Below are 12,515 nucleotides of genomic sequence, written 5' to 3' on the forward strand. Positions count from 1 at the left end.
ATCAAATTCGCCAGGTGTTACAAGATCCGCCTCTTGTTGATTCAGTCTCTTCCTCGGCTCACCACAAAATCAGAAACCCAGAAACTGCGGTCCCTGTTGCACTTTATTTAAATGAGGGTGCTCAGGACTGGGTGAGCGGGTGGGGCAAGTGCGAGGAAACGATTTTATCTCGTTAAAGGGATGGAAGCAACTTCTGCTCCGTGGCACCTGCCCCAGGAACTGTGTGGTAAACTGCTACGGGATTCTCCGCGCAATATTTATGCAATCGGTAATATTAAAGATATCTTCGTTCTGCATCAAAGACTGAATACAGTTTTCTCACTTGCATCAAACTGTTACTGATTGATGCGATGTGAGACACACAAAGCTTGAATAAAATGTCCATGTGGAATTTCATACTAATGCTAATTAGCATTAAACATCTTTTAATATTAATATTTCTTAATTTTCTGCAGGTTATGCCTCACACGGGTACATAAAGTTTTAACTTTTAAGACATTTGTTTGAAAATCCGTCTTTTTTCGCCGTTTTAGATCATGGGACCCCTCCCCCATAGGTATTATGTCAAAATCATAGTCTTATACAATGGCAAATATTAAACATATCCACTTGGTAAAACATGGAATTACTATTTTTGTTAAAAAGAGAGTTTGATGCTGCCACCCGGACTTGAAATTCCTTAACTAATAATTATTGATATACAACAGGGAGAATGTGCAACAATGAGAATCAGCAGCAGGCACAATTTCACCGAGCTTCTCTAGCAAAAACAATACTCGCCCACGTCAATCTTGCTCGTGTAACACTAACTCGTTCCTCCATGCCACAACTGAATGCCTCCGGCACACACACACCAACTAAAACAAGGCAACAGTACTTGGGGACACTTTCATGTGTGATAGCAAGGAGAGCGTACACAACAGTACACAAAAATGTAAACACGCGCATAAACAAAATTTAAGAGCCAATAGATGCTTTTTTTTTAATAAAAGCTCCCTCTTTTATTTATCCTTAATCCGGGCAAGATTCCACCACTGCGCGCGCGCTCCCTCACGTGTCTACTTCACGTGCGGCATAGGATCCGGACCGGAGCAAATAAATGTACAATATAGCGGGGGAAGACGGATAGCAGCGGGGAGATTATTAGGAAATAAAGAATTCGAAGCGTTAACTCTAGATCTGAAATATATGGAAGGTAGTTGAGGGATTTATGGAAGGGTAGAATCTGAAGCGATCCTAAACCAACCCAGAACTTTTAATTGGAACAAAAAATAGCCCGTTTCATTGATTAAGAACCAAGGGGTTGTGATGCTGAAGATATAACGCCAGGATCCACGAAGTCTCCATATTACACTCCAGCAAGGGAAATAAGCCTACAGATGTATACCTAGAAATGTACTGAGCTCGCTTGATCAGTAGCCGGTAAATATTTTGATACTAAGATCTGACGTGATTATCAATTTTCGATCGCATTAAAGTGTTTTTTTTTAAGACTGGCGGCCCAACTGTAGACTTGGAAACGTTTGAAGTCTGGTTTTGTACTGGTAGTACTGCAGCTTCAAAGGAGGCAAAGGTTCTTTAATTTGCTACTCGTATTTAAATGGAAATATAATAAGAAAATGGTTGAACACAAATTTAGTACCATTAGTGCTCAGTTCAGCATTGGTCAATTCTGAACGTGATCATTCAGCAAGACTTCTGCTCTCCTTCAATGATTTAGTTTCGAGATATCTGGAACCTATGGAAAAGTAACATGAAGGCCACTTCAGTCCATTAACTTAATTTACACAAGATTATATCAGAGGAATGCACATGTAATTTCAGAGCTAAGGTGCAGGTGTTCCAATGCTCTGTGTCATTGATGTGTGTGTCTCATCAAAAGCCTGGTTGAAAATGTGATCACAGGTCCTCCCACCCCCACCTCTTTACCACCAATCCATATGCAAGTAAAGTAGTATCAACTTTCTGCTAAATTAACTCCTGATTGTCTCCTATCTCCAGCCCTCTCCTCCCCCAGCTCCATTTGCTTATCGTCTCCCTCTCACTTGATTCCACCTGTCAGCCCCTTGTTCATCCCTCCTGTACCTCTATTTCCCCTCTATTCTGACTATTTCCCCTCTACCTTCTCAGCCCCTTGTTCATCCCTCCTGTACCTCTATTTCCCCTCTATTCTGACTATTTCCCCTCTACCTTCTCAGGTCCTGCTGTTGGATTTCAGCCTGAAACATTGACCACTTTTTTTTTAATGTTGCTTAACCTGCTGAGTTCCTCCAGCAGTTTGCTTTTTTTTTTGCAGGTGTTGGACTATAGCTATAGACTTGTCAAACTTGTAAGATGAGGATTGTTTGACTGATATTTTTTGTGTTGTGGGTTGGCACATTTACATTTAGCTACTAATCTTCAAACACCTAAATGTAAATGGTAGATTTGATTTAAATGAACAATAGGCTTCTAAAAGCCTGGAATCACAGACCAGACAATGCTGATTTAAGATTAATTTAGATGTTTGTGGTGTGGGTGTGAATCAGGAGGTGTGGAGTTCAGTGTGTAGTTTCAGAAAAAGCACTGTAAATATGGAATTGTCCTTTGATGTTTAGCCCACATTGGGCCAGCGAGACCGTTCCACCAAAAGCATCTCCATGTGTGATGCTTGCTGTACCTTGTTTTCTCAAATAAAGAGCTGCTTCATATCTACCAGTACTCTTCTCTGGTGACTTAATTCACAAATCAACAAGGATATTTCTAAGCAACCACACATCAAAGTTGCTGGTGAACGCAGCAGGCCAGGCAGCATCTCTAGGAAGAGGTACAGTCAACGTTTCAGGCCGAAACCCTTCGTCAGGACTTGGCCTGAAACATCGACTGTACCTCTTCCTAGAGATGCTGCCTGGCCTGCTGTGTTCACCAGCAACTTTGATGAGTGTTGCTTGAATTTTCAGCATCTGCAGAATTCCTGTTGTTTAGGATATTTCTAACATTGTCCCATCTATTACTGCATTGACAATTATATTTCACAAACATTATCAAAAAAACAGAAATAAGTGCACACCTCCATTTCTGACCACCTGATCACACTGACTTTAATCACCAAGCCTTCAGCTAGCAAGGCCGTGCATTCTGTACTTGTTGACAAGTTGCTATGTGTCTGCTTTGATCATGTCCCTTTCATTAAGCTAGCGGGTGTTTATCTCATTATCTCCTCAGTTGGCAGACTGCCAAGTATTGGTTGAAAATGCTCTTCTGGTGCTTTGGGTTGTTTTACTAATTAATGGGTCTTTGTGGCTGTTTCAGTGCTGATCATGATTAATTTATTTTGCTCCCTGGTCACATTATGTGTAGCTTACTGAAACAAACAATCCTGCTGGAGGAACTCAGTTGGTCAATCAGTGTCTGGTCTAGGTCCGACTAAATTGGATGGCACAGTAGACTTCCGATGTATCAGGACTCCTGTGATGGAAGGTTCAGTCCTGATCTTCGGTGCTTCTTCCTCTGACTTTTAATGGCGGTTGGCAGTCAAAGGAGCATTACTGCCACCAACTGGACTGGAGTGTGGTGTAGGGAATTGGGAAATAAAACCCTTAACTAGTTCTTTATCAAATGAAAGCTAAAATGTCCCCCAAAAGCCCTATATAGATTGTAAGTAAGGAAATACAAAACTGTGAATTAAGGTCACTTCCATAAATTAATAAAGTTTTAAAATGAAAATTGTCAACCCCAAAGACAGTAATGAGTCTGCATTTGATTTCTTTCAACCTTGTATGCTTCACACTGCAATAATATATGTTCAGCTGTTTCGTAATGATGACAAAACTTACACAACCCAGAATGATGTTTTCCAATAAGATAAAAGGAATAATTAAGCATAGTCGGCCCAATTCTAATTCGAGCCAATGTAATTCCTTCCCTTCTTGTTTTGCCCCCTTCTCCCATTAACCCGGCAGTTTTATGTATTATGTAAAGGTGTATCTTCGATGCTGTCTGTGCAAAGTCTGTCTGAACTCCCTCTGACCATGTGGGTTTTCTGCTGTTCCCTCCCATAGACATGGGTTGGTGGGGTAATTAGCCGCTGTAAATCGCTTAAAGTGAGAGGTAGAATCTAGGGCGATCTGATTGAAATTTGAGGAGAATAAAGTGGGATTTACTCTTGAGTTGCAACGTCACCGAGGATTAGTTGCCTATTAATCTTGATGAAGGTGTGCGGGGCAAACTTTTACCAGAGTGTCGGGAGTCTGGAATATGCCCCAAGGATGGTAATAGGCACGTATGGTAGAGCGTTCATGAGGTGTTAGATAGTCGCATGAAAGTCCGGAGAATGGAAGAATGTGGACATTGTGGAGGCAGAAGGGTTTTATTTAGTTAGCCGTTTAGTTACTAGTTGATAATTAGTTGAGCATGACGTAGTGGGCCGAAGGGCCTATTCCTGTGCGGTATTGCTCGGTGTTCTATTGTAATTTGTGAGATCGGAGGTGTAACAAAGTGCCTGCTCCATTTATGTATTCAACAGTAACAATGTTTACATGATTGATCAGTTGAAAATATATACGTTGAGGAAATGAAAATGCGACCGTGTTGACAATCCCGCCCTGACCTTCCTTCCTGCGTTTCTCCGTGCAAAACACGTTTTCCCAAAGATTTGATACAAAAATAAAAATTGTTCTGTTCCCCTCGCGTAGAGCAGCCGTGTACGGTTTACAGTGCGGTGCCGTGATCAAACTGGTGTGAAGCGAATGACATATGGTGTGTTATCACGTAGAGGACCTGGGAATCCCAAGATGGGGTGGAGGAGGCAGCGGGAATTCCCGAATGCTGATCTCCGTCATCCCAAACCGACGAGTGGACACATTCCCCCCCCCCCCCAACAGTGCAATTTACTGAAAATCGATCTGTTCGGCAAAGCGATGTTATAATTTCATGGAAAACTTCATAAATGCTGGTGGTTGTTCACACAGATTTAGTTCAGCGTCTCTTAAAAACAAAGCAGGAGGCCTTCGAAATTCTGAGATATCTAGAAATTGATGTATCTAACGAAAGTCGTTGGCTGGACAATGCTTACGGTGGTGGTTTTTGCAATGCTGAATTCTCCAGACTGGGGGAAAACTGCAGTCTGTTTTCCCATAGTCTTTTAGTAGAAAGCTTTCTTACAACTGTAGTAAAGTGCGCTGCAGTGTTGTGTTCGGCTCTGTTCTCTGTCAGTCACTGTCTGCCTGACCTATTCCAGCCCCTCCTGAAATGGGCACATCGGCGACTATTTTTATAAAGTTAGACCAGGGAGAAACAGTTCGTACGTGCGTCACTGGCTTTGAGTTGGGTTTGTAACGGGAAGTGCTGCCTGCGGTGTGTGGAATGCGATCATTACACAACCTACAGTTAGTGGGATTTAGCGCCACTGAACCGCTGGCGGGGAAATGCGGCTCGGAGGAGGCAATGCTCATGTATCTGATGGGAAAAAAAAGCATTTAAGCTCGGTCACAGGGTACACAGTGTGGCGAAAGGGTGGAAGTTAGTGGTTTCAACTCGGGAAAGCATCGCAAACCTGACGCTTAAAAAAAAGTTGCGTGATACACTAGAAGACCAAAAAAAAACACACACCCGCGGATGCGTCTGCTGCAAATTTATCAGCCGTACAAAATTCCCCCAAATAATTGGATAATTCCCAAAATCTCCTCCCCACCTCTCTTTCTCGCACAAACACACATTAATTCTGCCGTTTCACAGCAATGTACAGTTACGCCATGTAAACCAGTTCTGAAACAAATTGGTGCAAACTTCTGCAGCGCCACGATTTGTTGAGGATTGCTGTCAAACTAATGTAAGTTGTACCGTAGCGACTGACCATCCATGGGGGCAAACTAGATTTGCTAGGATCACCGTAGAATGATAGATGCGAAACTTTGACAAGTTACAACTTTGAGTTAAAGATTGTCTCCTCTGTTCAGGTAACTATGATGGGTCTAAATTCCGAAGAACAGAAACTGGGAGTAGATCTTAAAAGTAAATCTGATCGTGTCCGAAGGAACTTATTTGGTCCCGTTGATCACGAGCAGCTGCAGCAAGATTTTCAGCATTTACTGCGGGCAAATATTGAAGCTGCCGGACAAAGGTGGAATTATGACTTCGGTAAAGACATTCCAGTAGAAGGAACCCTTGAATGGGAAGAACTGAAATGTCAAGACGTCCCAGCCTTTTACAGGAGCCGCGTTGTCAACAAAGCCAAGCACTTGTGCGGACTGCAGGAAGCTTGCGTAAAGAGCGGCTCCGATCAGCCAGCGCCTCCCAGCAAGGAAATGAAAACCCAGGTGACTCCTGAGTCCAAAAGGCGGCGGCAGACCTGCATAACAGGTACAGGTGGACTTACTTTTCACGTAACATTGTTTTCACTTTGTGCGACTTCGCACTATCTTTCTTAAGTTTCACCAGAGTTTGCCGATCAGGGTCGGGGCAGCTTCCAGGTGGACTGACACCCATTTCCACTTCCGAGCTGACTTGGACAGGATTCAAATTTATTCCCCAAAAAAGGGTAGTTTCTGCCTCTGCCGCTAAATTTTTTTTCCCTTCATTATTGACTGCATTTCCCTCCCCATTGGTGGCTAAGGCAGAATCAGTTTGGTATCAGTGCCACGCAGTTTGACTCCAATATCATTCTTCCGTCTTTTCTCTCCATACTCCAGACTGTCCCTGAAATCGCCTCACCTCTTCTGCCCTAGCACTTTAGAAACCCTAATCATGCATGTCCATTAGAATGGGTTATTAACAAGCCTGTATTAATTCCACGTCCCACCAAGACCGGCCCATTCAAGTAGCTGCTCAGATGCATCGTAAATATTATTACTGTTCCAGCCTCCACCATCTCCTCTGGCGGCTGGTTCAATCTGCAAATTTCTTTCCTGTCTGAAAACTCTACTTCTCTGACTACAGCCCTTTCTGTGTATTTTGCACCCTTCAGCCCTTATGTTGCTCTTTTGAAATTCTGTTCTCAAGATCACTTGGCTCTTTAGGAATTTTTTTTTTAAAAACTTGGTGGAATCCATTTCAATGTTCAGTGTGGGATCCATTTTTAGGTATCTTACTGAAGTGCCTGAAGGACACTGAGAAGTGTTATTTATGCAGTAAGAACACATTGAAGCCTTATTTTTGCTTGAAGTATTATTTTTGACATTAATGGTAAACCGCATTAATGGTAAAAATCCAATAAATTTTAAAACCTAGAATATTCTTATCACTTTTTCTGTCAAGTATGTTTGCATTTGCAACTATTTTATTCATTAATTTAAAATCCTCCAGCTTCCATTGTTTACTGTTTCCTTAGAAAGTTTGATCACTTTATACATAATACTCCTTTGAAACTTTGAATTACGGTGCTTCTCATTTAGTTACTGCTCAAAAATGGAATTCAGTGAACTGTATGGCAGAGTGGACTGAACTGCCAGTTCAAAGCCCACCTGAGATTCTTGATTGGAGCCTCAGTTTACATTCAGGGTCAGGCCTCATTGATGTTCATCAGTCTGGCTGCAGGAAAACATTGAGAAATGCAGAGCAACTCACTTGTGGCCTAACAAGTCACCAGGCTAGGAAAATGTAGATCCCAAAGTGGTGAGGGGCAATTCAATCTTAAGAGGCTCATATTCTTCTCTGTACTATCCTGAATTAATAAACATGGAAACACCACGTATCATACACCATTTATTTGGATGTAAAAGGGGCCACTACCTGATCCTGGTTTGACTGATCTGGAGTAGGCCTGGGCCACAGCTAATGCCAGAATTTACCAATAGCCATTATCCTGACATTCCCTATCCCAAACCCTATTCAGAGTTGAATGGATGTCTTTTTTTATATTTTAAAGATAAAAAAAAGTCATAAAAATGTATTTTCACTTTGAAGCTTAACTCATTTATTTGCAGTTTTCACTTCTTCTTTGATAAAATTGAAGTAGCTTGAAGTGTTTAGTTCTAAGCCTTTCACCTCTGTGTAAACATTCCAAATAGTGGTCTATTAATGGATTGTATGTAGCATCTAGCCTGAGTAAATTTTAAAGCAGAACGTTAAGATTTTTCTTCACAGTCCTAAAGCAATTTTTCTCGATGTGAAAGTGTCAAGTTGAATTTATTTAAATTGTACACCAATCCCACAACATGAGGGAGTAAAAATCTTTGTGTTATGACTCTATCACAATGTACAGACATGTGAATTTAAAAGTCTAATGGCTTGTAGAAAGAAGCTGTCCTGTAGCCTGTTGGTCCTGGCTTTAATGCTACAGTAGCATTTGCCAGATGGAAGCAGCAGAAACAGTTTATGGTTGGGGTGGCCGGTGTCCCCGACGATCTTCTAGGCCTTCTTTGCGAACCTGCTGCTGTAAATGTCCTCCGTGGAGGGAAGTTCACATCCACAGATGCGCTGGGTTATCCGTACCACTCTCTGCAGTGCCCAGCGATCATGGTTGGTGCATTTCCCATTTCGGGCGGTGACACAGACAGTCAGGATACTCTCAGTGGTGTCCCTTTAGAAAGCCCTGAAGATTTAGGGGCTCATGCTGAACTTCTTCATCGGCTGAAGTGGAAGAGATGCTGTTGTGCTTATTTTGCCACACAGCCGGTATGTACAGTCCAGGTGAGATCTTTGGTGATGTGTGTACCGAGGAACTTGAAACTACTCACCCTCCCAACTGCAGACCCATTGATGTTGATCGGGGTGAGCCTGTCTACGTTGAAACACAGAAAAATACATAAAGGTTTGTAAGGACACTTGAAAGAATCAAGCAGTAATTTGGGCCCAACTCTAATTATAACAAGCAGGTATATTGGTTGTAGGAATGCATCTGGAAAAACGGTTCTACCAAGATCCCATCAACATGGTTCATTTGTCACTGTAAATTTACTATCAGAATACCTATTCATCACCTGGAGAATAATTATCTTGCAGGCATTTACAGGAAAATAAAGAAATACAATAGAATTTATGAAAAGCTATACATAAATAATGACTGACAACCAAACGATGCGTAGAAGAAGACAAATAGGGAAAATTCTTTTTAAAAAATGGATAGGAGGATACAGACTCTCAATTAGAGTGTCAGAAATAAACAGAACTAAGATAAGGAAAAGGTTGTTCAAACCATCAAAATGCACAATTCCGATTATATTTTAAGATGACAACTTCTTTTCAACAAAAATAATGTACAAAGAATCCTGACTTATAAATATTGATTTTAAAAAGTGGAGCTTATTTAACAAACTTAAAGAAAAAGGAGCTGGTACAGCAGATGCTTCAGTTAGTAATTCCATCATTCCATCATTACTGCTCCTCTTACTTGCTGCTTCTTAGTATAAAACTTAAAAACCTTTTAGTGTCAGCTTATTAAGCACAATGTTTAGACAGTGCTTGGAGGAGCATTTACATTAGCTTCTATCCAGCAGTCAGAGAGAGCAAATCATAAACACGAGGTTCTGCAGATGATGGAAACCCAGAGCAACACAAAAATGCTGGAGGAACTCAGCAAACAAGGCAGCATCTATGGAGGGGAATAAACTTTTTAAACTATATTTGGATGTGGGACATTCTCAAAACATAAAATATTTGTTTTTGTATTTGGTCTAATGTAATCCCTTTTTGATATTTGCAAGTATTTTTAAAATATCCTCTTGAAAATACATGTTTTATCTATCTGATTAAAAGCATCTGAGTAAAATATAGCAGCTTAAAATATGCATCATGTTAGTGTTTCCTCGATTCATGATCTCTGCATCGATGAACACTTTCATCAGTGCATTCGATGCACTCTGTAAAAATCCGACCTCTGACATCCCACCTGTACTTTTCGCCAAGCACCTTAAATTTAGGCTCCGTCATAGTAGCTATTTCTGATCTGAGAAAAATGTACAGGCTGTCCACCCTGTCGGTGATCCAGAACTCTACAGAAAATCCAGATATGATGTACAGAATGCCATGTTAAGAGTGAGTGAAGTTAGAGATGGAATTGGATACATGCCAGCTATGGCAGGGTTTGCAGGGTATTAATTCCTACAAGGTGAACCCTAACATCATAAGTGGCCGTGATACTGCTCTCCTCAATGAACTGAACGCATTTTATACATACTGGGAAAGGGCGAATAAAACTACACCTGTGCGGATCCCTGCAGCATCCAGTGAACCTGTGATATCTATTTGAGGCTAATGTCAGAACATTTTTTTTAAGGGGATGAATACTGACAAGGCATGAGGCCCAGATGGTGTGCCTGGTAGGGCAGTGAAAACCTGTGCCAACCGGCTGACTGGAGTATTCCAGGTCATTCAGTCTCTGCTGCATTAAGAGGTTCCCAACTGCTTCAAAAGGGCATCAATCAAAGTTGTGCCCAAAAAGATCAAGGTGATCTGCCTCAGCAACTATCATTCAGTGGCACTCACATCGATTGTGATGAAGTTAGAGGTTAGTCATGGCTAGAATTAACTTCTGCCTATTTAAGGACTAGCACCAACTGCAAGTTGCCTACCACCAAGATAGGTCTACAGTGAATGCAATCTCAACGGCTCTCTAATCGACATTGGACCTCCTGGACAATGAAGTACCTATGTCAGGCTGCTATTTATTGATTATAGATGTGTTCAACACCATCATACCCTCGGTACTAATCAACAAGCTTCAAAACCTGGGCTTCTGTAGCTCCCTCTGCAACTGAATTCTTGATTTTTCTCATTGGGAGACCACCATCAATGTGGATCTGAAATAACATCTCCTCCTTACAATTAATACAGGCGCACCTCAAGGATGTGTGCTTGGCCTGCTGCTCTACACGCTCTACACCCATGACTTCATGCTTAGCCACAGCTCAAACACCATCTATAAATTTGCAGATGACACCACAGTTGTTGGCTGAATCTCAGGTGATGGAGAGGAGTGAAATAATCAGCTCATTGAATTGCAGTCAATGCCAGTATGGCAAAGGAATTGATTGTGGACTTCAGGAAGAGGAAGTCAGGAGAACACATACCAATCCTCCCCAGGGGTCAGCTGTGGAAAGTTGAGCAGTGTCAAGCTCCTCTACGTCAACATCGTTTAAGGTCTATCTTGGGCCCAACATATTGATGAAGAAGGCACACCAGTGGCTATATTTCATTAGCAGGTTGAGGAGATTTGTTATGTCACCTAAGACTTCAGCAAATTTCTAATAGATATACCATAGAGAACATTCTTACTGGTTGCATCACTGTCTGCTATGGGGGGGGGGGGTGGAGGGTGTCCAGTGCACAGGATTGGAAAAAGCTACAGAAGGTTGTAAATTCAGCCAGCTCCATGGACACTAGCCTGCTGGCCATCAAAGACAAATTCACATCAAGAAAGTGGCATCCATCATGAAGGACTCTCACCATCCAGTACATGCTCTCTTCTCATTGCTAGCACAAGAGCCCAAGACACACACTCAACATTTTAGGAACAGCTTCTTCCCCTCCGCTACCAGATTTCTGAAGAGTCCGTGAACACTACCTCTCCATTTGCACTCTTTTTACAATAGCTTTTTTTGTTTCTTACTGTAACATTAATTTTTATGTATTGCACTGTATTGTTGCTGCAAAACAACAGATTTCACAACGTATGTCAGTGACAATAAACACAGGAGGTTCTGTAGATGCTGAAAGTCTAGAACAACACATTAAAAATGCTTGAGGAGCTCAGCAGGTCAGGCAGCAACCATGGAAATAAATAATCAGTCAACGTTTTGGGCCAAGATCCTTCATCAGGATTGGAAAGGGAAGGAAGGTGGGGGGGGGTGGGGAGGGGAAGGAGTACTGTATAAGCTAGAAGTTGATGGGTGAAGCCAGGTAAGTGGGTGATAATAAACCTGATTCTTATCATCTTACCCCTCTATCAAATCATCTCTGGTCTCCCTTCACTTCAAAGAAGTCCCTAGATCACTCACCCTATCCTCTTAGGATATGCTGTCTAATCCTTGCAGCGTTTTGGTAAACCTCCTCCGCACCCTCTCTAAAACTTCCCCATTCTTCCTATAATGAGGTGACCAAAACTAAATACAATACTCCCAGAGTGGTCTAACCAGAGTTTTATAGAGCTGCAACATTACCTGGCAACGCGTAAACTCAATGGCTAGACTAATAAACGCAAACAGGGAAGATGCCTTCTTAATCAATCCATCAACTTGCATGGCACCTTTGAGGGATCTTTTGACATGGACCCCAATATTCCTCTATTCCTTCACACTGCTAGAAATCCTGCCATTAAGTTTGTTCTCTGGTTCAAGTTTGACTTTCCAAAGTGTATCACACTTGTCTAGAATGAAATTCATCTACCACTTCTCAGACCAACTGTCAATGTCCAATTGTAATCTACGACAGCAGTCTGCACTATCAATAACTCCACCAACTTTCATGTCATCCACAAATTTACTAACTCGCTCTTTCACTTCCTCATCCAAGTCATTTATAAAAGTTACAACAAGCAGGGGTCCTATAACAGAACTCTTCAGAGCACCGGTAATTACCAACCTCCAGGTAAAGTATGCTCC

The 12,515-nt window shown here is 41.8% G+C and overlaps 1 protein-coding gene across 3 annotated transcripts in view; it reads left to right on the forward strand.

The window, feature by feature from the left end:
* Nucleotides 1-1,202: 1,202 nt before the first annotated feature.
* The window catches only part of LOC140202599 (cyclin-dependent kinase inhibitor 1-like), a 30,361-nt gene continuing 19,048 nt past the window's right edge, over nucleotides 1,203-12,515 (forward strand). The window contains exons 1-2 of one of the 3 annotated variants that reach the window (XM_072267641.1): nucleotides 1,203-1,422; nucleotides 5,937-6,339. In XM_072267641.1, coding sequence (XP_072123742.1) covers nucleotides 5,943-6,339 — 397 coding nt within the window. In that variant the 5' untranslated portion in view covers nucleotides 1,203-1,422; nucleotides 5,937-5,942. Of the gene's footprint in view, nucleotides 1,423-5,325; nucleotides 6,340-12,515 lie in introns of those variants that run through there. The other 2 variants (XM_072267640.1, XM_072267642.1) reach the window with 2 other exon arrangements.

This window comes from Mobula birostris, chromosome 9, assembly GCF_030028105.1.
Source record: "Mobula birostris isolate sMobBir1 chromosome 9, sMobBir1.hap1, whole genome shotgun sequence".
Lineage (NCBI taxonomy): Eukaryota > Metazoa > Chordata > Chondrichthyes > Myliobatiformes > Myliobatidae > Mobula > Mobula birostris.